General features: G+C 38.7%; 3 protein-coding genes across 3 annotated transcripts; all 3 read left to right on the plus strand.

The window, feature by feature from the left end:
• Positions 1 to 135: 135 nt before the first annotated feature.
• LOC103976370 (uncharacterized) lies at positions 136 to 7536 on the plus strand. Its single transcript, XM_018820840.2, has 6 exons — positions 136 to 354; positions 940 to 2926; positions 3023 to 3185; positions 6225 to 6388; positions 6679 to 6937; positions 7019 to 7536. The coding sequence occupies exons 2-6, from the start codon at positions 1149 to 1151 to the stop codon at positions 7124 to 7126; spliced, it is 2472 nt and encodes an 823-aa protein (XP_018676385.2). The 5' UTR covers positions 136 to 354; positions 940 to 1148; the 3' UTR covers positions 7127 to 7536.
• A 796-nt stretch (positions 7537 to 8332) lies between these two features.
• LOC135605590 (putative H/ACA ribonucleoprotein complex subunit 1-like protein 1) lies at positions 8333 to 10594 on the plus strand. The gene is made up of 4 exons (XM_065095861.1): positions 8333 to 8551; positions 8645 to 8793; positions 8874 to 8989; positions 10150 to 10594. Exons 1-4 carry the CDS (start codon positions 8386 to 8388, stop codon positions 10310 to 10312), a joined length of 594 nt encoding a protein of 197 aa, XP_064951933.1. The 5' UTR covers positions 8333 to 8385; the 3' UTR covers positions 10313 to 10594.
• Positions 10595 to 11664: 1070 nt separating this feature from the next.
• LOC135605591 (serine/threonine-protein kinase EDR1-like) lies at positions 11665 to 23432 on the plus strand. The gene is made up of 13 exons (XM_065095862.1): positions 11665 to 12269; positions 12600 to 13022; positions 13812 to 13912; positions 14894 to 16152; positions 16465 to 16505; positions 17900 to 17968; positions 18078 to 18178; positions 19961 to 20039; positions 20120 to 20218; positions 20682 to 20750; positions 21067 to 21116; positions 22445 to 22621; positions 22976 to 23432. The coding sequence occupies exons 1-13, from the start codon at positions 11874 to 11876 to the stop codon at positions 23109 to 23111; spliced, it is 3000 nt and encodes a 999-aa protein (XP_064951934.1). The 5' UTR covers positions 11665 to 11873; the 3' UTR covers positions 23112 to 23432.
• The last annotated feature ends 527 nt before the right edge of the window (positions 23433 to 23959 follow it).

Below are 23959 nucleotides of genomic sequence, written 5' to 3' on the forward strand. Positions count from 1 at the left end.
ATTTCTGATGAAATAAAAAGAGAATATAGGATGCCTCCACAAACACAAACCAAAACCCAAGAAACCCATGCAAGCATGCATGCACATGCATACTATGTGCTCTGCCTTGCTCTTTCTCTTACTCGGTCACTGCCCTGCCCACGTAGCAGTCGATAGGATTTGGAAAGGAGTAGGCGAAGGGGAAGAGGAGATTACTTCGCTGCTCCATCGAACAAAAACCCCACCTTTATCACCTCTCGTCCTCCGCCACGCCGCTTCTTCTCCCCAATCCCGTCTCTTCCCGTCCCTATTAAGCACTCAAACCCGTCTCTCGTTCTCGTTCTCTCTTGGAATTCCCTCCGAGGCGATGGCTTGGTAACGCTTCGCCTTATTCTCTCGTCGCCCCCTTTCTTATGCCCTGATCGATGTGCTATCTGCTTATCTGAGCGTTTCTTGCCGCTGTTCGCTGTGTTCTTTTGTTCTGATCTGAGTCGGATCTTTTCTTTTTCATCTGTGTTCTTGGTTTCGTCGTCGAAAGTTTGGATTTATCTTTTCTTTTCTTTATCCTAGCGGGTGATCAGGGTTTTAGGGGTCGCTGCGATCCTCGTGCATTTGATCGGATGTGATGGGGGTTACCGAGTTCAAACTCAATTTTGTTTTAGATTATTGTTTTGCTGCGGGATTGTATATGAGTTGGACTAAATGTTGCAGCGTTCTTATTCACACCTCTTTCTTCATATGTGAACCTTTCTAAACTAACGTTCTGCAGCATTATTGTGTTGAGAAGTAGATTTATGCATATGTTTTTTTTTCCAACATCTAGAAATTTGTGAAACAGAGATTTAGGGATTTGGTTAGATTTTGCAATCGACTGGTTATCATCTGTTGCTGTTCTAGCATTTGTTTGCATTGGAATATTCTTCTGAATTGTTTAATAATACTTGACCATGGTTCTGACAGATGGATGATGAATGTTTTCTCTATCAATGTAAGATGTGCTCTGCTTTACTTTGTAGTTAGGATTTCTTTATCTGGACACATCTTTGTTCCAGTGTAGCAGGAGTTCTGGTTCTGCATTAGTGAGAGGAGTTATTTCCTGTTCTGCAACTGCACGAGTGCAGACTCTACTTTGTACGCATTGGAGAAATCAAACTCCTTTCGGTTCCAATATGGAAGCAGGAGCAACCAATGAAGATTGTCATGAGTTTGACAAGATTCTTGAAGAGACACCAGATGCTACTACAGGATATACTTGCACCAGAGAATCTATTCAAGGCTTTGAACCGATCTCCTTATTTGAAGTTAGGAGGTCTTCTGCTTCAAGTTACTTACGTGACCCATTCAGTACTCTTCAGGCTTGGAAAGATTATGATATCATCTCTTCGGACGACAACTTCACCATGTCTAAGGCACCATCGGATCAGAAGGACGATTCTCATGACTACCATGGAACATTGACTGTGAATGTCGATCAGGATGCATCAAGCTTGCCAGATGATCAGTCGCTGACTTCAGCATTCCAGGTTATGAGTTTTCAGGATAGGATTGCATCTAATTCAAGTAATACATTTTTGGAGCACAATCAAAGTTCAGTTAGTCATGCTTTATCATCGGATGGCAATCAAACAGCATACCTGAACAAGTGTTTTTCTGGACTGGATTCCACAGAAAGGGTTCCGTCACCTGGCATGCTAAATGGGGACTGTCTGCCCAATCCAGAATCGCAAGGTTACTCTGCTTTCATCATTAAGAATGTGCCTAATAAACAATGTAGGATAGTAGACGGACATCATGATGTAAGATCCCTGAAGCCCAATTTTCATGATTCAAGGAGCCAAGTACCGAGTGTATTGGATGGTCGTAGAGAACAATGGCCAAGCTTCCAAGGCCACTCTGCTGTTATGCCTGTAAAGGCAGATATGCAGACTTATGTCCTTCCTGGTGTTCTGGCTGAGGGGATTAAATTTCCGGCTTCATCATTCCAGCATCAGTATTACATGGATGCACCATCCCATGCTTATACACCTAATCAGCATCTAAGAAACTCCAATATAGCGTGGCACGGAATGGAGAATGAGAGAAACTATAGAAGCCACCCTCATTACCTACAACAGCCTAATAATCATCATCTAGAAGTGCATATGCAAAGAAGGAGAAACTCAGAAACTGAGCCGCCGTCGGGGAATGCATCACAATCATATTATGAGGATGAAATTGTGGGTAACAGGAGATATAATCAGTTGGATCCCTCTTTGCTGAGCGGTGATGTCAGTAGAAACCACCTTAATGAATTTTCTAGCCAACTGCAGAGCTGTCTAATTCCTCAAGCACAGAAGTTACCATCTTCTTGTGGTTTATATTTTCCTGGCACAGATTATGGTGGATATAATGTTTCAAACAGATTCAGTAAACAAACATTTCCCAGAAAAAAGTTGACAATGTCTCATGGAGTGAATTCTCGACAAACTCTTAAATCTGGTTCTATGGGAAATAATCAATTTCCAGAACATGGTGGCAACTCTAGGAGGGAGGTATCTTTTAATTATGTTAACAGTGGTCTTGTTCGGTGTGATGAAATCCCCTACTTGGGTGTTCAGAGAAGCCGTGGTTCGTTTTCCAATATTGCTGATGACAAATATGATCTGAATTCACCATATCTAAAATATTGTTCACTTGACAATGTAATTGGACAAATACATATATTAGCTAAGGATCAAAATGGTTGCCGCTTCTTGCAAAAGATATTTGAGGAAGGAAATTATGAAGATATTTATAAGATCTTTGTTGAGATCATTGATCATGTTGTTGAGCTGATGACTGATATTTTTGGGAACTATCTTATCCAAAAGCTGATCAAAGTTTGTAATGAGGAGCAAATTACAAAGATACTTCGTAAAATTTCTGATAGAGATAGCGAACTCTTTCAGATATCGTGCAATCAGCATGGGTATGTTTCTTATTTGTAATTTGATGCTGTTAAACTTTATCCTATATCTATAGTTCCTTTTTCTGTGACCCTGTTGTTTTCTACTACCTACTGCAGGACTCGTGTCATACAAAAGATAATTGAAACTATCAAAACTCCAGAGCAGTATTCCTTGATTGTCTCCACTCTAAGACCATACATTGTGTCACTGATAAAGAACAACAATGGTAGTCACGTTGCACAGCGCTGCCTGCAACACCTTCCTGATGAACACAAAGAGGCAAGAAACTTTTATTTAGTTAATTTTCTTTTTTGTCTTCTCTTTTGTTTCTGTACAGTTCTATTTTTAAATTGCAAAGGAATTGATATTATTTTTTATATTAGAAATGTTAAAAGAGTCATAGTTACATGTCTTGAAAAGGTATACAATACAATGATGTTCCTTCTACATTCCCCATATTATGCTACATAGATCTTTTGATATCTATACAACGTAATAATTGTTCTTTTTTTGTGATTTTATAATGCAAATGAGGTCAGTTCAGGATTCGTTCTGTTTGACGTTCACTGTGAATCTGAAAAATAAGTAGTTGAAACAAAACCTAACAGGAATAGTCCTATATCTAAAGGGAATATAACATAGAAGAAGGATAGGATACTCCAAAATAATTTATTTAATCCATCCATTTTAGTGAAACAACCCCTTCTTGAATAGATGAACTAAAAATTTAGGAAAGTAAAGTTTTTTCCTTTTTTTTTTTTGGTGAAAGGTAAGTGGTGAAGGTGGGATTTAAGCCTAGGATCATGCAATAAATTGTCAAAGTTTTTGCCAACTAATCTAGCTAACGTATTCAAAAAATATATCGGATAAGATTTTGAATCCTCAACCTTTGGTAAGTGAGTCTGGTGCATCACCAGTCTAATTGTTGAAAGTAAAATTTTCATATGATAGAAAATTTATGACTATAGAGTCATAGACTACGAAATACAAATATCACAAGAAAATGAAACTCTACTATAATATTAAATGTCTGATATGATTGTTGCTTTTAGGCGATTATGACAAATGAAGTCATAGATAATTTGGATGTCAACCGTGTGCTTATCCTTGGTGGATTATGAATATTTATATATAGTATTAGTCATGCCAATAGTGTATTGTTAGTCGCACTTCCATCTTAATGGCAAGAGACTGACAACATTTGTCACCTCTATCATGCCAAGACATGTGAAATGTACCATGAGTAAGTGTCTAGTTGCATATGCTTGTTAATTACATATGGGAGCATGGATGTTTCCCATTTTCATCTTTTAGATTCCTTGGTTGGCACTTCTGACGCTATACATGACTTTTAATATGATATTTTTTTGTGGATGATGAACTTCAAATTAGAAAGATATTATTATAATATCCATCTTGTTTACCATTGTCTGTTAGTTTGGAATATTTTACAATGCCTTAAAACCAAAGCATGTGGCTTGGTACAATGGTAAGGTCATTGCTTTACGACTTGGATTACAAAGATTAGAGACACACAAATAGTCTCTTTATCTAAGAAGGTAATGCTAATTACATTAACTAGCCTCATGCATTGGGCATACCTTAGATTTAAAGCATGTTCAATGAGATGTGAATAATTAGTTCTGCAATTTTTGTTATTATTTGTCCCTTGGGAATACAGCTTCTTAAATCAAGCCTATTCTTGTTGTCTAATATGGTGATCTGTGGTGAATGGAGAAGGATGGAGGTAGTATGAGCCCCAAAGATGTTAGCCCTGCCTCTTCTAAGATAGCAGGCCCTGACTGTCTGGGAAAATATTTCTCTTCCATCTATGAATTGTAGGATTGACCTGACCCAAAGTTTGATCAGTTGATAATCGGAAATTGTTACTTTGAAGTCTAAATTCATACCTTTATTATATGCTCTATTTCTGTGTGATGTTCGGTGAAAAAGATAGTTAACAGAAATTTATAAGACATCTTTCATGAAGGCTTAGAGCATTACTCTTTCATTCAGTTTGTAAGCTGCTTTGATATTCATCCAAGGAATTGTCCAAAAAGCTTGGCCTTTTGCCATTGTCCAAGATCTACACAGACCTCAAAACTTTGCTGGAAGTGTTATGACATCGTTTAGGCTAATTTCCATTGATCTCAATTCTGCAATGATTTTTGTCTTCCAGCTGCAGCCACTGCTAATGCAAGCTCATGTATTCCAGCTTTATTATGTCAACAAAGTGCATTAGTTGGATTCAAACACTATACTGATATGTAGCATATAACACCTAGCACATTAATGGTACATGACTAATATGTGCACAACATCGTGTGGAATGGATGACGCTTGCTGCTTCTGTGCCATTTCTTCTCTAATCCAGCACAGTAACATATCATGCCACTCCAACAATTAAACCGCCCCTTCGTTTTTGTTTCAGGGTGGTTCGCATATCGGTCCCCTGTCGAATCAGAGCGTATCGCTCTTATCGGGCGATATACCATGACACGACAAACCTTGCTCTAGACTATTTCTCAACTTGTTAATTATAGATCCAGCTCTTGTTTGAAAGTAATGTTTGTTTGGTTAGCCCAAAGCATGATGACAGTTAATTTGCAACTAATCCATGTATTATCTAGACAGACAAGTATGTCATATTGGTAGCAAGGCAAAAAACACTGAATTAACTCAGTTGCTATGCGTCTCCTCCAACTGCAATATGGATAGTTATTAAGAATATATATCACTTTCCAAATCTTGAACTTTCTCATACTAGATCTGATGATCTAGTATTTCAAGAATGTAGGTTTCTGAAGATGTAGAAAAATATAAGCAAAACATCTAGAAGACCATTAGACAATCATCGGAACTATCTTTTGAACTAAGGGTTTTATTGTTGTCAGTATGTACCATGTCAGTGACATGCTTACATGTTGATCCACATGTTTTGGCACAGTTGAACTTCCAGCATATGCCCGCAGCCCATTGTTTGGCAAAATCATTTTCCTGCAGTTCAAGGAATTTGTGTGAATACTGTGATGTTCATGGTATTTGTTGGTTGGCAAGTATCATTATTTGTTTATTGACTAACTGGAGATCTAATCCACTGCCTTGTTTTTTATGTTCTTAGTTGCTTCAAAATTATCCAATCAACCTTGACTCTCTTTTGTTCAAGTGATCAATTTAATATGTCTATATGTGGAAGCTGATCATTTTGATGTTTGTAATACTAGTAAGCTACAATAGTCTTCATTCAACTAGTTTTAAGATTTTTATGGTTCTTTTCTACTACCAATTACTATGGGTGTTAATAATTTTTCCGTGTAGTTACTTTTTGAAGCTGTAGTTGCTAACGGCATTGAGTTAGCAAGGGATCGCCATGGTTGTTGTGTGCTTCAGAAATGCATCTCTGATCTGAATACAGAGCAGAAGTTCCGACTAATATCCAATATGACACATGAAGCTTGTGATCTTTCTCAGGACCCTTACGGGTATACTCCTTAATTTCCTTAATTTGTTTTACAATGCTTTCTATACTAGATGATATTATATTGTTTTGTCCATCTTTTACACATTTAAAAAAAATGTCTGCGATTTGCTAAGATAATGCTTTTCATATTCATGCCTATGGTATTTTCATATATTAGTCCAACATTTCTTTTGGTCATAAATCTTGAAATTACCTCTAATTGTTGAGCCTTCCAAGTTAGATACATTTTAGAGAATATTTGCCTCGGATGTATATACCTATTAATGCTTTCTTCCTTTTTAATTTTTGTAGCAATTATGTAGTGCAATATATTCTCATTCAAGAGATCCCATGGGCAACTGCTGGAATACTCGATCAATTGGAGTTTCATTATGGAACCTTGTCCGTACAAAAATATAGTAGCAATGTGGTGGAGAAGTGCTTGAAACACGCAGGGAATGACAGACGTGTCAACATAGTTTGGGAATTGATCAGTGATCCTTATTTCCACCATATCTTGCAGGATGCTTTTGGGAATTATGTTATCCAATCAGCTCTTAGAGCATGCAAGGTTGAAAAAGTTAAAACTTTATTTCATTACAGCCTTCTCCTTTTCTATTTCTGATGTGGTACCGATTTTCTTCTTGAGCAGGGGCTACTTCGAGCCACTTTGAGTGAGGCCATTAGGCCCCATGAGGTGGCACTCCGTAGTCATCCTTACGGGAAGAAAATACTCTCCAGTGCATACTATGGTAAATAACTTGTATTGTTTTGGTTGATCATTAGGAAGCTGATGACATTTTGCACAGTGCAACCAGGGAACTGGAAACAGTTTTTGCAGTTCATGTAATCTATGTGTAACACCGCAATAAGTCAGAAAGACCGCAAGATTCAGCTTTTAGTACTCCGCAAAATTGGGTGCCCCATGGCACATTAAATGAGCAAAACAGGTTGACGCTAGCATTTCTTGTTCTGGTTCAAACTTGTCGCATATGTTAAAGTAGTTGTTTAACAAGGGGATTATGTAGAAACAGTTTAGTATCTCATTGTTGTTTATTTTAGTTTATTTATTTGTCTGGTGGATTATGATTTGCCATTGTCGCAATTCCTTTCCTGTATACTCTTCCTTGTTCATTGTTATATGACACAGAAGGTTGTCTCAAAACAACAACATGCAGCTTAAGCAATTATTCCATACTCAGATTCTCTCCTGTTATTTCTTTTTTCCTGACGAGTTATGTGAAGCTTGCATACATACATGTGATCATGCCCTACTTATTCAACAAACTACTCTTGTGATCTATAATCTGAAATATGATAGGTTGCACTTCAAAATTGAACATGTTTCCTCTGTGCCCTTTAACACTCCACATATTCTCGTTCTCTCACATAGGTTGCACTTCTCTTACACTATTAATAAGGTTGTCACTTTATCTTACTTGCAAAAACAAATAACAATTATAATGCGTGTATACAACGATTGTACCTGCAATTGCTGATATCGCAATTGATCCTTGCAAATATTTCCAGTTTCTGGCATCAGTTGATTAATCCAAATGGTTGCAAAATGTTAACTTTATTATAGATGTGGATCCGTGATGACATGATATAAATATTGCACTAGTAAATATTAAAATTGAGATTCTTTTACCAGTATTAAATTAAGCATTTGCATGGAAGTCTAAATTCTGTTGTAATTGCGGATTAATTTGGGACTGATGTATGGGTCGAAGTTTTCTGACCCATGAACGGTTCGAACCTATCGAACCTGACCAGCTGGAATCCACTCCACGACTAGTCCTCGAACCCAAAAAAGGCCTTTATCGCTCAAATGACGGAAACACCCTTATGACACATGGCTAGTGTTAAGAATGAGAGAGGCCAGTTTGGTCTCTCAAAGGTATTTCTTAAACCCTAAGCGCTTTAAACCTAGCGCCCGAACTCGATACACCTAAATCCCGACGGCGGAAGAGAGGAGATCTCCACCCAGTTTGTAGGCGGCGGACATCGGCGACGAGCATGCGGCCTCCGAGGGGTGGTGGAGGGGGTTTCAGAGGCCGTGATGGGGGTTTCAGGGGCCGCGATGGGGGTCGTGGCGGTGGCAGAGGTGGGCGGTTCGGCGGGCGCGGCGGCGGCAGAGGCCGTGGGGGTGGCTATGACGAAGGCCCTCCCGCGGAAGTCGTAGGTGCATATATCAACCTCTTAATCCTCAGTTTTCTTGTGGAATAGACTTGATTATTCCGAAATGCTGTGACGATCGACGTGTATTTTTGTGTAGAGATTTCTAGTTTCCTCCACGCTTGTGAAGGAGACGCCGTCACGAAGCTCACCAACGAGAAGATACCTTACTTCAATGCCCCAATATATTTGCAGAACAAAACTCAGATCGGAAAGGTGGATGAGATCTTTGGGCCCATAAATGAAGCGGTAACTCATTTCTCTTCTGAGTACTCCACGCATTTTCAGTTTGATCGTGGCTTTATCATGTCTTTTGTACCCTCCTTCAGCATTTCTCGATCAAGATGCTGGAAGGGATAATTGCAACTTCGTATTCACCCGGTGACAAGTTCTACATCGACCCCGCAAAGCTATTGCCATTGACACGATTTCTCCCCAGGCCTAAGTATAACAAATTCCAACTTTTTCGTTGATTATTTACTGACCGTCTTCGTATCTTCTCAGCATGGTGATGCGTGTTGCTTTATTATGGGTCTATTGTAGCATGTTCATATGCCCTTTATTTTCCTAGTTATGTGATTGGCATTCTTTTGACATTGGGGTAGTTTGGTGCATTTGTTTGATATTCTTTGATCTTGCTGTTGTCTTTACTTATCTTCTCTTTCACGAAAAAAAATCGAGTCAGTTGCTTGAAATGAGTTGTAGGACAATGTTCTTCAACTTATCTTGACATATTTAGATACAATGCGGATGCTTTGTTGATGTGATGTTCACTCAGGGTTGTAGAACGAGTTCCCTCTTTGAGAAAAGAGAGGTGCAAGTAGTTTGGTGAAAGGACAAAGTGAGAACTCAAAGAATGTTATTTCCTTTGCGAAATATATGCTGACAAACTCCTTTGTGCCAGATCTGTTTGGTTTTTTATTAGAATTCATAAAATTCATGTTGGAAGATTGTTTTGACTAGTTTGCTTTTGGATTTGGCATGAAGATCCAAAACAAGCCAGCTCCATTGGGGTAGCTTATGCAATTTGACATCGTCGGTGACAGTCACCATCTCATTTAGGGGGAATTTGATTTTTTGTTGTGACTATAGCTCATCAGTAGCATGATTTTCCTATTCTGAATATGGATGGTGTTCTTATCGGCTTTTGCTTTGTTTTTTCCATATGCATACTAGTATCATGTCCTCGGGAATTGCTGGAAGCTTTGTTTGAAACTAAGTGGTATTATGCAAACAATAACTCCATTGGTATTGCTTGCACTAACTCTGTCCTAAACTGGCTTGGCTATTTAGGCTTAACACCAATGTTTTTCACAATCCCGTACGTTTACCACACACGTATTATTATTATCTTATGATTCCCAGTGAAGATTTAGACATGGATGCCACCTTTTCTCCCGTCTTTTCTGTTGACTGAAACTTGAGGTGCAACTTTATTGATAGATAGATACGAAAGGGCAAATATTGATTTCTGCTGCTTGCTATGTCTGAAGAAGTTTGTGGGTCTTAAATCAACAACTCTTAGGTCTTCATCCTAGGTTGAAATAATTTTCAAATATATTTTTTGTTCTAAAAGGTTTGTTTGTGTTGGATTTCCTGTTGCAGGGGACAAGAAGCAACTAGAGGTGGACGAGGTGGCGGCAGAGGAGGGGGTCGTGGAGGAGGGCGCGGCGGAGGCTTCCGTGGAAGAGGTGGTCCTAGGGGCGGTAGAGGCGGGCCTCCAAGAGGAGGCGGGCGTGGTGGTTTTAGAGGCCGTGGTAGGTTTTAGGGCAAAATGCTTGCAAGCATTGCAGCAATCTTAGAGCAAAATCCCTCTGCCCCTATTCAGTTAACATCCTTTTTTCCTGCCCAAGCTCAAATGCAAGTTTCACAATTCTACTGGAACAACATGGAATAGCTCCAGGATTTGGCTTTTCCCAAAAACAAAAAAAAACAAAAAAACTGCACCAACTTTGATATGCTTTCATTAGCAATATTTTCCTGAGTAACTTTATGTTGTATCCTCCTAATTTCCTCGATTTTATTAAGATTTCATGTGATGGTTGGATCAGCGATGATAAGGCATGCCTTTTGTAAAGCATGCCGAAACTTCCCCTTGGATCCTGCAACTTGCATTTGTTTTTACTGTCGTTTCTGGATGATGCAAGTATGATGGAGTCTTAGGTGGACTCAAGTAATCATCGATTAGTTATATTTCTCGTATTCAAAGTTGTTACATACCTCTGGATCAAATTTAAGACAACACAAGTATCTCTAGCGATAATGTTTCATCTGTCGGCATAATACAATCGTGATGTTGGTCCGAATGAACCAAGTATGCGCCAAATGAATACATACAAATCCCAATTCCCTCGAGCAATGAGTTGGTCGAGTCAGCTAAATTCCTAAGTCGACAAGATCTTAAAATTGGATTGATGGGCCCTTAAAAGCTCGACCCTTTTGTGAAGGGTAACCCTCCAAGAAATTGGCACATGTTTCTTGAACTGGCCAGCACATGGTTTTCTTTAGTGAAAGGCGACGATAAGGTCATGAGGCTTCTACCGGTCCGGGGATAACTTGGTACGTATGATCTTGATGATAATTTTTCTTTTTAGTAATTAATAATACTAGTCATATTCATATATATCTTCGTGAAATGGACCATAACTATTCACCACTTGCTTATTCCAACCAGCGGCTCCTTCGCGTCATGTGTTCTTATCCAGCCACGCGGTCTCCTAAAAACCGCGTATTCCTACCAAAACTCGGACCGATCAACCGTCATATAAAAGGTTTCTTGGACTGGCTGAGTCATCCCTCAAATTTCTTAGGATGCGGACATCACCCGGACAGTTTCTGGGGCGTCGTTCTAAATACTAGTATTCTGAACCCAATTAATTATTAATGCCACGTCGCCCCTCAAAATCCACTCGTGAGAACAGTCTCCACCGACGATCCCATAGCTTCCTGTACTATCAGCAGTAGCCAATGGAACCCGCAAATATTCTGCCGTTCGAGTGCATACAGCTGAGTCGTGTGACCGACTCGTCGAGCGCGGGCTGAGTTACGCGATGAAATGGTGCCACTGCCTGCGGTTGGATGGATGATGAGGGACAAACCGAATGCGATCGTATGGGACGTTTTGCCCTCCCGCGTAGCTCGCACGCGTGATTATGCACGTGTAAATCACGTGATGGCTAGTGGTAACTTGTGTAATTTACACCAAGTATGGGCCGTTTGAGTTAACGCGGACACTCGGTTCGGTCTATAACATCGGAGCGAATACTTCTTCCCCCGTCCTGCCGTCGTCGCGAAGAAAGTGGTTATCCGCCTAAACCTCGGCACGCCCGATGAAGCACATATTTAAGATCAAGCGGCACCCTCACCGATCCAACGAGATTCCCGCCCCGGCCGCCGCCGCAGCGTCGTCGTCGTCGTCGCCGTCCACCTCCACCGTCTCCCCCTCATGCGCCTCTGACCACCGGGCCGCGGCGTCGCTGACGCCGCCCTCCCCGTCCGAGCCACCGCGGTCGGCCGCCGCTGCAGATGATCGGCAGGACTACTTATCGTCGGAGGAGGAGTTCCAGATGCAGCTCGCTCTCGCGATCAGCGCTTCCAATTCGGAGTTCAGGGGCGATCTAGATGGCGATCAGATCCGTGCGGCGAAGCTGTTGAGCCTGGGGAGGGACCGCATCGAGCAAGGGAGGGAGGAGGGGACGGCAGAGTCTCTGTCACGGCGATATTGGGTGAGCTGTGTTGGTCTCGGTTTGATCTTAGTTTAGGGTTGGATTTGGGGTTTTAATAGTTAAAATAGTGGGAGTTGATTAGATAAGGAATAAAATTAACTCTAGGTTTTCTTAATGAAATTAAGGTTTATAATTCTATTTATAGTAAATATCACGCTCTGTATTGCTTACATGCATGACAATTCCTGATGTCAAAATCTATGTAATTTACGGTGGCTATTTCTCTTATGGCAAGGGCGAGGGGGACTCCCTAGCTTATAGGATTCCTTTAATTTCTTCTTCTCTGTTGGTTTGGTTTCAAGACACTGTTCTAACACGTGCTGCATCCAGGACTATAATGTACTTGACTATGGTGAGAAAGTTGTGGATGGATTCTATGACATTTTTGGGCCCTTGGGAAATTCTGCGAATCATGGAAGAATGCCATCACTACATGAACTCCAAACAAGGATTGGGGATCTAGGTTTTGAAGTTATTGTAGTCAACCGTGCGATTGACCCTGCACTAGTAGAGTTGGAACAAGTTGCACAGTGCATTTTGTTAGGCTGCCCTACTGCCGAAATTGGGCTGCTGGTGCAAAGAATCTCTGAGCTGGTTATGGAACACATGGGTGGTCCTGTAAGGGATGCAAACGACATGCTAACAAAGTGGATGGAGAAAAGTACTGAGTTACGAGCCACACAACAGACAAGTTTGTTACCAATTGGTTGCATAAGAATAGGGTTATCTCGGCACCGTGCTCTACTGTTCAAGGTTAGTTTTTCTGTTCTTTTGGGATACATTGCCATGATTTACTTTGTAGCAGCTTCAGGAATTAATGTGCGATTATATGCAAATCACCTTTTCATTGGTGGTCTTTGAAGAGTGGTATCAGATTAGCCATACATGTATGTAACTATTTTATATTGTAACTGGGTGCATTTTCATTATTATGGATTAAGGTAAGAGAAAAGAGTGGACTGCTACATATTGCCCTGTAATTTGTATGCCTAACAAGTTGCTGGCATTATTTTTCTATAACCCTATTAAGGTCATTTAGTATGCATCATTTAAATATCTACTGAAATTTGAATGGTATGAGCATTGCATATGCCATATCATTATTGCATGGAGCTGAAATTTAGCTCAGTAAAAAGTTTATCTGAAGATTCCTTAATGAGTACCTGTAGATTTTTGTTGGGATCCTAAAGTTGTATGTCATGCAGTATAGATGCATCATGTAACAAAAAAAAAGGAAAAATGTCATGCTTTCAACTTTCTAGGTAAAGAACAAACTATATTTTGTTGTTAAATAACTGTTCCTGTAAAACTATTATGTGGACAAAAAAACAATCATCATGTGATGAACTTGTCAATAAGTGGACTCTTTTTTGTTTCTATTGTGCTCGATGGATCTGTATGTCCATGATTATCTCAACATACACGAGATTTATTAGTAAGGGACAACATGAAAATAGAGTTCCCTTTTCGCTTTTACATATTTTAGTAACATTGATTTTTTGGTTCTCAATCCTACATGGTCGCCTTGACATGATAATGCAGGTTCTTGCGGATAATGTTGGCATTCCTTGCAGGCTGGTTAAAGGAAGTCACTACACTGGAGTGGATGATGATGCTGTCAACATAATAAAGTTGGCTGAAAGGTTTGTACTTATGCTATTCTACCACTCTTGAGCACTTCATTGATATTCCTTTTATTAAGTAACATTTCCTTATTGACAAGGTTGAGGCCTATATTGCCTATAACTATATTTCTCATACTTTGAGAACTAGATGGGTATTTATTTGAAGAACAAAGCTCTGAGGTATATGCATCCCGTTTGTATTTTAGCCTGGAAACTTATTTCTGACCTATATTTTGATTTGGTTTTATGTCTGGGTCCTGGCAAAACATTTCTCTATTTGGGAATCTTCTTTTTAGTGTTCATGGCTGCTTCATGTACACTGCATAACCATGTTAATACTGCTAGCATTCTTGTTAACATTTATAAATTATAACCTCATCCTATGAGAGTGAACTGTGCCTTTGTAGACATAACATTTTCTTATCCTTATAATCAGAGGTGATAAATAGTCAGATAGACCAAATGAAGAAGGGGCTGCAATGTTAACTTGAGTTCTGTTTGGGCCAATTATTTTAAATATTTTTTAAACCCCAGAAGTCCTTTTCTTGGTTTCATTTCAAACATAATCTGCAAGCTGAAAAATGCATCATGATAGTATTATTTGGTTTCCATTTTGTTACATTGGAGAACTTCTCTAATGATGAGATTTTTGTTGTCCTTGATCACATGGAAAGTATCCTCTTTTTTGCTGGCTTCCATTTCAGAAATTCGTAATCAGCTGAGTTTGTGATGTTTTAGACAACAGCTACCATATTGCAACATGAGGATCTTCTTTTCCCCTCGTCAATTCATGCCCTGATATATTAGGGATCTAAGACTAAATTGGTGTTTTTTTATTGAGTATCATAAATTTATGTTGTAATTTTGAAATGAACAATTGGAACATGACTGCTACTTGTAGTCTTTAACATTTTGCTACTGTCATTTCTGTATCAATCATTAATTTGATATTTTGTTGCAGTTCTAATTATAATGCTAATATCTATTGTTCTGTTTTAGAGAATTCTTGGTTGATCTTATGGCTGCTCCGGGCACCTTAATCCCTGCAGATGTACTAAGTTTAAAAGACACTTCTTCCAATCCTAAAGTAAGCAAGAATATGAGCCCTTCAACCAGCAAACCAGAGGAAGATCATTTCAAGGATGAATTATTAGGTGGTGAACATAAAGGTGGTAATGAAGTTCCATTCTTAGATGAAAGTACGGCCTTAGATAAAAGATTAAGATATGAAAAATCAATTGTGATACCTTCAGTTCAAAGTGATTGTAATGGTGAATCCTCTACAACTAGTGGAGCTCTTTCTGGGGTAAATATGAGTTTGTGTATGCAAGACCAACCTGATCAGTTTACATCTTTGACCAGTGCAACCTGCTCAAAGCAGAAAGGGATTGTTGGTGCCGCTGTGGATGGTGATAATACCGGGAAAAGAAAGGTCAATATGGCATTGAATCCACAAACTGCTGTAGATTCAACAAATCTCTTTGCTGAACTGAACCCTTTCAGGGTAACTGGAGTTGGAGAAAGTTCTCCACATTCCAAAGCTACTGATAGTACAAATGGTGGATACCAGAGGCCAAGTGAAAAAGTTGCTTTAGGTCCTGGAAGATCCCAAGTTCCATTGATTTGGAAAGGACAATCTGCATGCAATGAAACTCGTAACACAAAACAGAATAATATTGTGGAATTGTCAGTTCCGCGGAGGAATCATGTACTGAATGCATCATCTTCTAAAATGCCTGGGCCAGCTGCAAAAGTATATTCCGGTGGTTCAACTAATGTTGCTGGCTCTTCCATCAGTTCAAACTCTGTTGGGGTAATAAGTTCTGCCAATCAAACCAGTGGCACTTCTCTAAGCATCGGCTATTCTTTCTCAGAATGTGTTGAATCAGGTAATGCTCCCGAAAAAAACCGGAATCATGAATTGGATAGTCGCCATTTTGATCTGCCAGCAGATAAATCACTTGTCTCAGTTCTATCATCTGGAGAAAAGTATTTAATGGATGACCGTACACGTGGAGTAGTTTCAAAAATGAGCCAACCACATGAACTGAGTGGACACATGAAAAATATTAACGAGAAACATGATCCGAAAAAGTGCTCTCATGATAGATTTCTGGGAACAAGTGTAAGCTCAGTTGATCAAGAATCTTTGAGTTCTTCCCAAGCCAGGCCAAGTCAGCTCGACCCAATGCTAGATGACGTGGCGGAGTGGGAAATCCCATGGGAAGATATAATAATTGGAGAGAGGATTGGATTAGGTACTTGCTTAAGATTTAACTTAACCTGTTCTCAAATCAGATTCTTATTTTTTTTTTCAATGGTAAACTTCTATCTTCCGCAGGTGGGCTAGCAATCTATATTTTGAATATTTCATGATCTTTTTCTGTCAGATTTGTCCCTTCCATGGAAATTATGATATAATCTATCTTGCGTTTCTTTCTTCACTTGTTTCATTGTTATCTGACTCTTACTCTTCATGATATGTTTTCACATATTTATGGCACTTCTTTACTTAATTCATATTGAATAAATTGACAACTTGTGACTTCAGTTTTTTTCCTCTTGAGTAGGATCATACGGAGAAGTGTATCGTGCAGATTGGAATGGCACGGTGAGTTGCTTCCTATGGCATATTGATATTCTAATTTCCACAAATAGCCAATGCCCAAAGTGGGTAAAAACTTGGGGGCATTCTAAGGTCCAATTATATTTTGTTTCGTCTGGGAAATGAGAAAATTCATCTTGTTTGATCAGTTTGTTTAACTTTGGTTTATGATTTGTCATCAAGTTTGTTATTCTAACTTGACCTCTTCTTACTAAGTTTGTTTAGACTAGTTTTCTGAGAAGAGCAATTCCTAGTTCTAAGATACTCCTCGTGAGTATTGGCTTTATTCCAATGATTCGTTATGGTGGCTAACCTGGAACTTTATATAGTGATTGTAATATACACATTATTTTGATGCAATTGAACATAGACTTAAATAAATGTGGAGAAAGCAACTTGATCCATAAGAATTGCAGGGAAACATCATAGTTGACATACATTGGTGTCTTCATAATATACATATACTTGGTCACCTTATCTGAGCATCTTTCATTGACTGATAAATGGGCAGAATATAACCGCTTAGACATGCTGTAGATTTGTGCTTTTAGGAGTTTTTCATTTATGATGTTTCCGTCGATTCTGTGATTATTCTTTGGCTTGTGCAATATAGTCCTTGTTACTGTGTATGGTTTAGGTGACAAAATTTCATGTCGAATATGGTCGATGAACATCATTTATATGGTTCTGAAGTAATCTGGGCCCTGGTAATACTAGGCTGGTTGTACATGAAATCTTGTTATACTCATATTGCTTCTAGGAAGGGAAAAGGGGTCTAGTCATGAAGGACAAAATGAGACTTTTTAATATAAATGTTTCCTATCTCAAACGACACAAATAATTTCAATCTTTGGTGGACTTAAAAGTACCAGCCCATGCTCTTTTACCATGTAATTTGGTGAATATATAGCTCTGATAAAAAATGGGGACACCAACTTCTTGTCATTTGGGACCTTGATGAGTTTGGTTCACTGTCACCTTCTCACCAATGGACTCTGGTAGCAACTTTTTTTCATAAATGCAATTACATTTCAAGCAGGAAGGACTCATCTAGCAATGGTCGGTTCCCATTTCCTTTGAAGAGCAAGCATCCTGAGTGGGTTTCTTGCTCACAGATAAGTTGGTAAGTTTAAGCCTTTAAGAGATAGATAGGGACAGAGAAGTTTCAAAGAGACTGATACCATATAGCATGCTGTCATTGACAAAGAGCTAGTGTAGATTTTTTATAGGGACATGAACACAATGGCTTAAGTCATGCTTATAGACATGCATCCTTTGCCGGTTTTATGTTATATCTAGATGTACACACTCCAAGCATATGAATAAAAACAAACACGTAACTTAGATCATTGAGATTCTTATATTCATATTAACATTCATGTGGTTGTTTTCTAATACAGGAAGTAGCTGTGAAGAAGTTCCTAGACCAGGACTTTTATGGGGATGCTCTGGATGAATTCCGAAGTGAAGTATGTGAATATTTCAATACCTCATTGTTTTTCATGCATGCTTGCTTGCTGAACTTTGAACCTGAAATAACAATAGATGCTTCTACTAATTTAATTATTTGTCATCTAGGTACAAATAATGCGGAGGTTGCGTCATCCAAATGTTGTTCTTTTCATGGGTGCTGTAACTCGTCCCCCTAACCTATCTATTGTTTCAGAGTTTCTTCCAAGGTGATATACAGGTCCTTTCTTTATATGCATAGGACAGGAGTTTGGCCTGAGTTAAAATGTTTGTCTTTATATGCTAAATTGTTTTATTGAGCAAGGAATTTCACTATTGATATTTAATTAGTCTTAAATCTTTCATTTTTTTTCTTAATGGAAAATGCTAAGTCGATGTCACACTCCGTCTGTTGTAACAATCTTTGTCTGTTTATGTGTATATACCTTAAAAATACAAATGTGCTTCATGTTAGATAATATCTGACATCAGTTAGATACATGTTCATACACTACATAGAGAAGGAAGGGTGACGATACTGAATAGTAGAGGGATTACCTTTTTAATCGGATGGGCCTCATCCTATGCATATCAACTGCTATACATAGCAGAACTATACATGTTTCTTTTCCTGTGCATATACATTGTCTACATATGTCGACTGAAAGCATTTTACAAGACGTGGTAAGTGTATTGTGTTTCTACTCCTGCAAATGGATTATTTAGTTGCTACTTATGTTATACTTAGTCTTCAACTTTGGTAAGATGCTTGTCATTTCAATTGGTTTTGCTAAGTTTGCCATGTCCTTGCACTAGTGCGATTTGGCCTTTGATATTGTTTTTTGTTCATACCTATGTTATCACATATTTATTGATGTTAGTCTCAGTGTGGTGGATATTCATTGGAAACCGAATATTTTCACTTATTATTTAGGACTCCATGGCTATGCTGCTTTTTATCATGTGGCTTTTGTTCATTTGCTAATGGTCCCATTGATTGAAGTCTTATCAGCTAGGGGTGTGTGGTGCCATGGTGCAGAAAAACAAATAATTTTGTTCAGTGATTTCATTTTGGCACAGCATGGTTTTAAATTTTGTTGGCACACTGTGTGCCCACAACCAAAGCAGTCATACCTGAACTCAAACGGACCTTGCAAGCTTATGATTTTCTAGTTGGTTGCGGTTAGGATGGCTGACTAAGGCCAGTTGTGAGTTGTTTTTTGGAAATAAATTATATAGAATTGAACCCTAGTATGAAGGAAAAATATGCTTGATTTGAACCTGACTTGACCTGCCAAGAGCTCAAAATTTCATAACTTGGAACCTACAGACATTCCCATGGGTCATCTCAAATGGGTTGTGTTCTAGTAGGATTGGCTTGAGAGCAACTTTGCTACCTCTACCTTAGTTATGGTGTCTTGATATATATGGGGTCTGTGCCATTCGGTACAAGTCAACATTGCCCATAAGTGAGTGTTAGCAGACCATAAAAACACTTTATGTCTGTACAACACGGTCAAAGTTCTCTGAAACTCAGAATTGTGTACTTCTTAGCTCTTTTCTTAAACATTGTCATGTGCAACTTGTACTACTGAAATTTGCCTTTTTGATCACTTGGGATGTTCTTATTCTTTGCATCAAAGAAAACAATGTTAAAAATGTCTTGTTATAGTTATGGAGGCACATCGCTGCCTTGCTTAGTGATCAGTAAGCAAGAGAGATAGGAGGAAGCAATTTTCTAGATGAGGAATTTTTTGAAAACTTATACTGTCCATAGATTTGCTTTATGCTTGGCCTTTTATGTTGTATTTTCTAGGCACAACCATCATTCTTCTAATTGGTTTATAAGAATATTTGTTTCTGAAAAAACAAATGCTTGCTTGTAAGTAACTCGTTTTTCTCTTAAATGCTAATTTATTAGCCTTACTTTAGATTTATTCTTTCATATTTTTCAAGTTAATGTTTTTTTTTGTTCAAACAATTTTTATACTTGTTTGGAACGGAAATTTCAGAGGAAGCTTGTACAGAATTCTTCATCGTCCTCATTGTCAAATTGACGAGAAACGCAGGATAAAAATGGCCCTTGATGTGGTATGACTGCTGAATAGTTGCATCTCAAGCTTCTTGATTGCTTATATTATGTAGTTTTTTATAATAAATTTGTTTCATAGGCCAAGGGAATGAATTGCTTGCACACCAGTGTGCCTACCATCGTGCATCGGGATCTTAAATCACCAAACTTATTGGTCGACAAGAATTGGACTGTAAAGGTATGTAATGGTGTTAAACCTTATCCCGTTTGTTTCTTTTCCACTGATCTATGTTGCCTTATTTTTCATTAGTTAAATAGCTGAAATGTCCCACTAAAAAATTTATTCAAAAGTTAACAATGATAAGGCATAGTGCTGTACAATTTCTTTGTCAACAAAATATTCATGATCAACTTGGTTGACACAAACTCTGATGGTATCGTCCGTTCCAGCTCCTTCTTTAATTTCGTGATATTGCTTATTACATTTTTTTTCTCTTTTAGCAGTATACCGTACTGCTAGATATTAGTTAAACTGGAGATGGAATTCTAAATAACATGGACAAATAAGCTCCTTTAAATTACAATGGAGTTTTAAATACCATGCCTAGATGAGTGCCTTTCTCACGTGAAATTTAATTCTTGTAGAAATTAGTTGACCATTATGCCATCAAATTACAGTTTTTTCAATCCCGCACTTTCAGGTTTGTGATTTTGGCTTGTCACGCTTGAAGCATAGTACATTTCTATCATCAAAATCCACAGCTGGGACGGTAAGAATTATTACTTTTGTTGCTTATGACTTTTGAAGCTAATGTTGAAATGAATATTTCTAATAATATTTATTGTTAATAGAATGGTGTAACATGAATGTGCATAAGCAAATTGTCATAAATATACTGCATACCACATATCTCTCTGTGAATTAGATGAGACATACCTGTGACTCACAGCAGGTGGATCTCATGAGAGAGGCAAGTAGTTAAGGGAGGCAATTGCAGATGCCTCTTAATCATGACAAAACAATTAATTAACTGTCGCTATTATTCTCTGTTTTCTTATTAACTCTTTTTTTCTTTGATCTGATAGCCTGAGTGGATGGCACCGGAGGTGTTGCGCAATGAAAAAGCCAATGAAAAGTGAGTTTCCTGATTAATGCCATCAATAGATACAAGATATTTCACAACTTTAGTGGATAATTTTATCACAGATTCTTCAGGAAGCATTCTGTAATTTATGTTGCTTTCCTAGATCTTGCGCCATGACTCAGTCATCAATTGTTTCTGAATTTCCAGTTCATTGCAAATCCACATACAGATAAAATACAGCTGCATAGTTTAAAATTTAGCCATATGATTCTGTTCTTAATTTTGAGCAGTAGGATTATGCAAATTTAGACACTTGGTTTGTTTCGTATTATCTTCGGTCTAGATGCAAGCTCTACCAAGGAGGTTGTATGAAGCCTATATAAAAAGGTAGCTCAAATCAACGACAATGCAATATATGTGTTTCTGATGATAAGTGGTGGGATCAAGCAAATTTGTAATCCATCTTGTTAGATTTTGTATATATTCCCAATAAAAGACCATTTGAATCCAGGTAAGTAGAATTATGATCTTGAACTCTTTATTTTCATTCCTATGTTGACTGAGGTGACATCTATAGTGTGGACCAATAAATAAGATCAGACCTGTTTACCCTTGCATGAATGGCAAATAAATTTTTTTTGTATCTGCAGCTTATTCTTGTATAACATATTTCAAATGTCAGGGTAGGGGATGACGATGTAAAATCTTGACAGCTCATCTAGTCGCTTGGCATATGAAGTTTTTTAACTTTAAATAGGTGGTGAGGGTGCCTGCCGTCTGTTGGAGTATATGTTTACTTGGCATTGACATAGTGGACTATTGGTGATTACAAGATCTATCTCTATGTTGTTTTAGCTTATGAGTTTTGGGGGCACCATTCTTTCTGGTGGTAGTTCTGAACCATCGGCTGCAAATAGAATATTCTCCTTTTTTTCTCATATCGAAGTTTTCCAGCATAAATGAAATGACAAGTAGTGTGTGCCTAATGTATCTGGAAGTTGAAAACTTTAGTTCTTAACAAACTTCATTACATATGTGAATAAAGATGGAGTCAGCAATAAATCTAAATTCCATCTATTTGGCGGATGAACGAGTTCTTTTTAACCAGCAAAAGGTCTATTGAAGTAGTCTTACTATGAGTTGTCCAAATCGCTTATTGTTTAAGGCTTCCAATTCCTTTCACCGCCGGTGTGAACTGACTCACCTCATCCAACTGATGCATTTAGCTCTTTTATGGATGTAATGATAGGCCAAGGTATTTTGGTACTAAATCTAATTCTATCTTAGTTTTGGTGTAGCAGATATATGGTACAGAATGGTTCTTGCATTCATTTTCCAACCATCCACCTCTTTCATGTAATCGATGTGGAATTTTGCAGATGTGATGTCTATAGTTTTGGAGTAATCCTGTGGGAACTTGCGACGCTGCGGATGCCATGGAGCGGAATGAACCCAATGCAAGTGGTTGGAGCTGTTGGATTCCAGGACCGACGGCTTGACGTCCCGAAAGAAGTTGATCCCTTGGTTGCAAGGATCATTTGGGAATGCTGGCAAACGTAAGCTCCAAACCTGAAATTCCTATTTGAACCTTCTATTTTTATATGCAACAACCGACTTCCTTGAGGAATATTTGAATGGTTCGTCACGTCAAATTTAAGGCGTTCCTTTAGATTACCACCTGTAGCCCTGAACTATATTTTTCAGAGTAGGGTAGATTGATCCTATTCTATGATGCATCTATGGTGCCTTGTAATGCAATGCAGAGTTCTAACTGTCTCATTTAGCTTAACTACTCCTAATACTCCGGTCCAGTGGTTTAATTTCTCTTACAAAAGGATTCAAGTCTCCTGTTCTAATTAGTTTAGCCACAATATATTCCTTACTCTGGTTTGAATGGTTTCTCTTACCAGGGATCCAAGCCTGCGGCCCTCGTTTGCACAACTGACAACTGCTCTGAGGTCCTTACAGCGGCTTGTCATTCCATCACATCAGGAGACACAAAGCCCTCCCATGCCACAAGAGATATCAGTGAACCTGACGCCTTGATCACTAAGCATACTAGGTGACTTTCATGGGTTGGCTCTGGCCATAGTCGACTCTCCTTGTGGCTGTCTTGCTGCCTTTGCAAAAAAAATTTTCCGTGGCAGTCTGTACAGTGAAGTCAAAAGCCTTGTGTTATGTATAGAAAGAAAATTGCAACCTGTTCTTTGTTAACTGTGTTTGCAAGCCGAAACCGGCCATCTTTTATGGATAACACCCCTGTATGAGGGTGAACAGTGCATAGTTTTACTTGATGGACTGTAATTGTATCTGTACTCTCTTTTATCATAAATCTGTTGCATAATGTGCAAACTATGAACTTTCTTACATTGCTTTTATTTTTCTTGGAGTTAGACTAGAATAGAACCATCAGGCATAGAAAGTCTGATCCATCCCGCATATATGATCAATTTGCTACAGCCTGCAATATGCAACATACGCAAGCTTTCACAGATCATAACGACACAAAAAGAGCAGCGACCGTGAACAACAATGGTGCTTGAATCAGCAACAATGTCTGTCATTAACTGCACAGCTAATCGAAGTCGAAGTCTGGCATTGACATGCCTGGCTATGGTCCATGGGGATGAGACCTTGCACATTGTCCAGGCATGCACCATCACAATACCGAAAGAGACATCCATTTTGGCGGTGAACGTGCGTGTGCCAACAAATCGTTTAGGTCAAAACATGCAATAATTGAAGGAGGTGGACCGATGGGCTGCTCTCTTCTGTCATGTTCAATACGGTGATGATGAGAGCTGCCGTCAACCTAACCTCCATAACAACAACATACTGTGTATCAAGCGAAAGACCTGCATCAGTCCCCCAAAAGCGATATGATCGAAGAGGAT

Source organism: Musa acuminata, chromosome BXJ2-2 (genome assembly GCF_036884655.1).
Source record: "Musa acuminata AAA Group cultivar baxijiao chromosome BXJ2-2, Cavendish_Baxijiao_AAA, whole genome shotgun sequence".
Taxonomy (NCBI): Eukaryota; Viridiplantae; Streptophyta; class Magnoliopsida; order Zingiberales; family Musaceae; genus Musa; species Musa acuminata.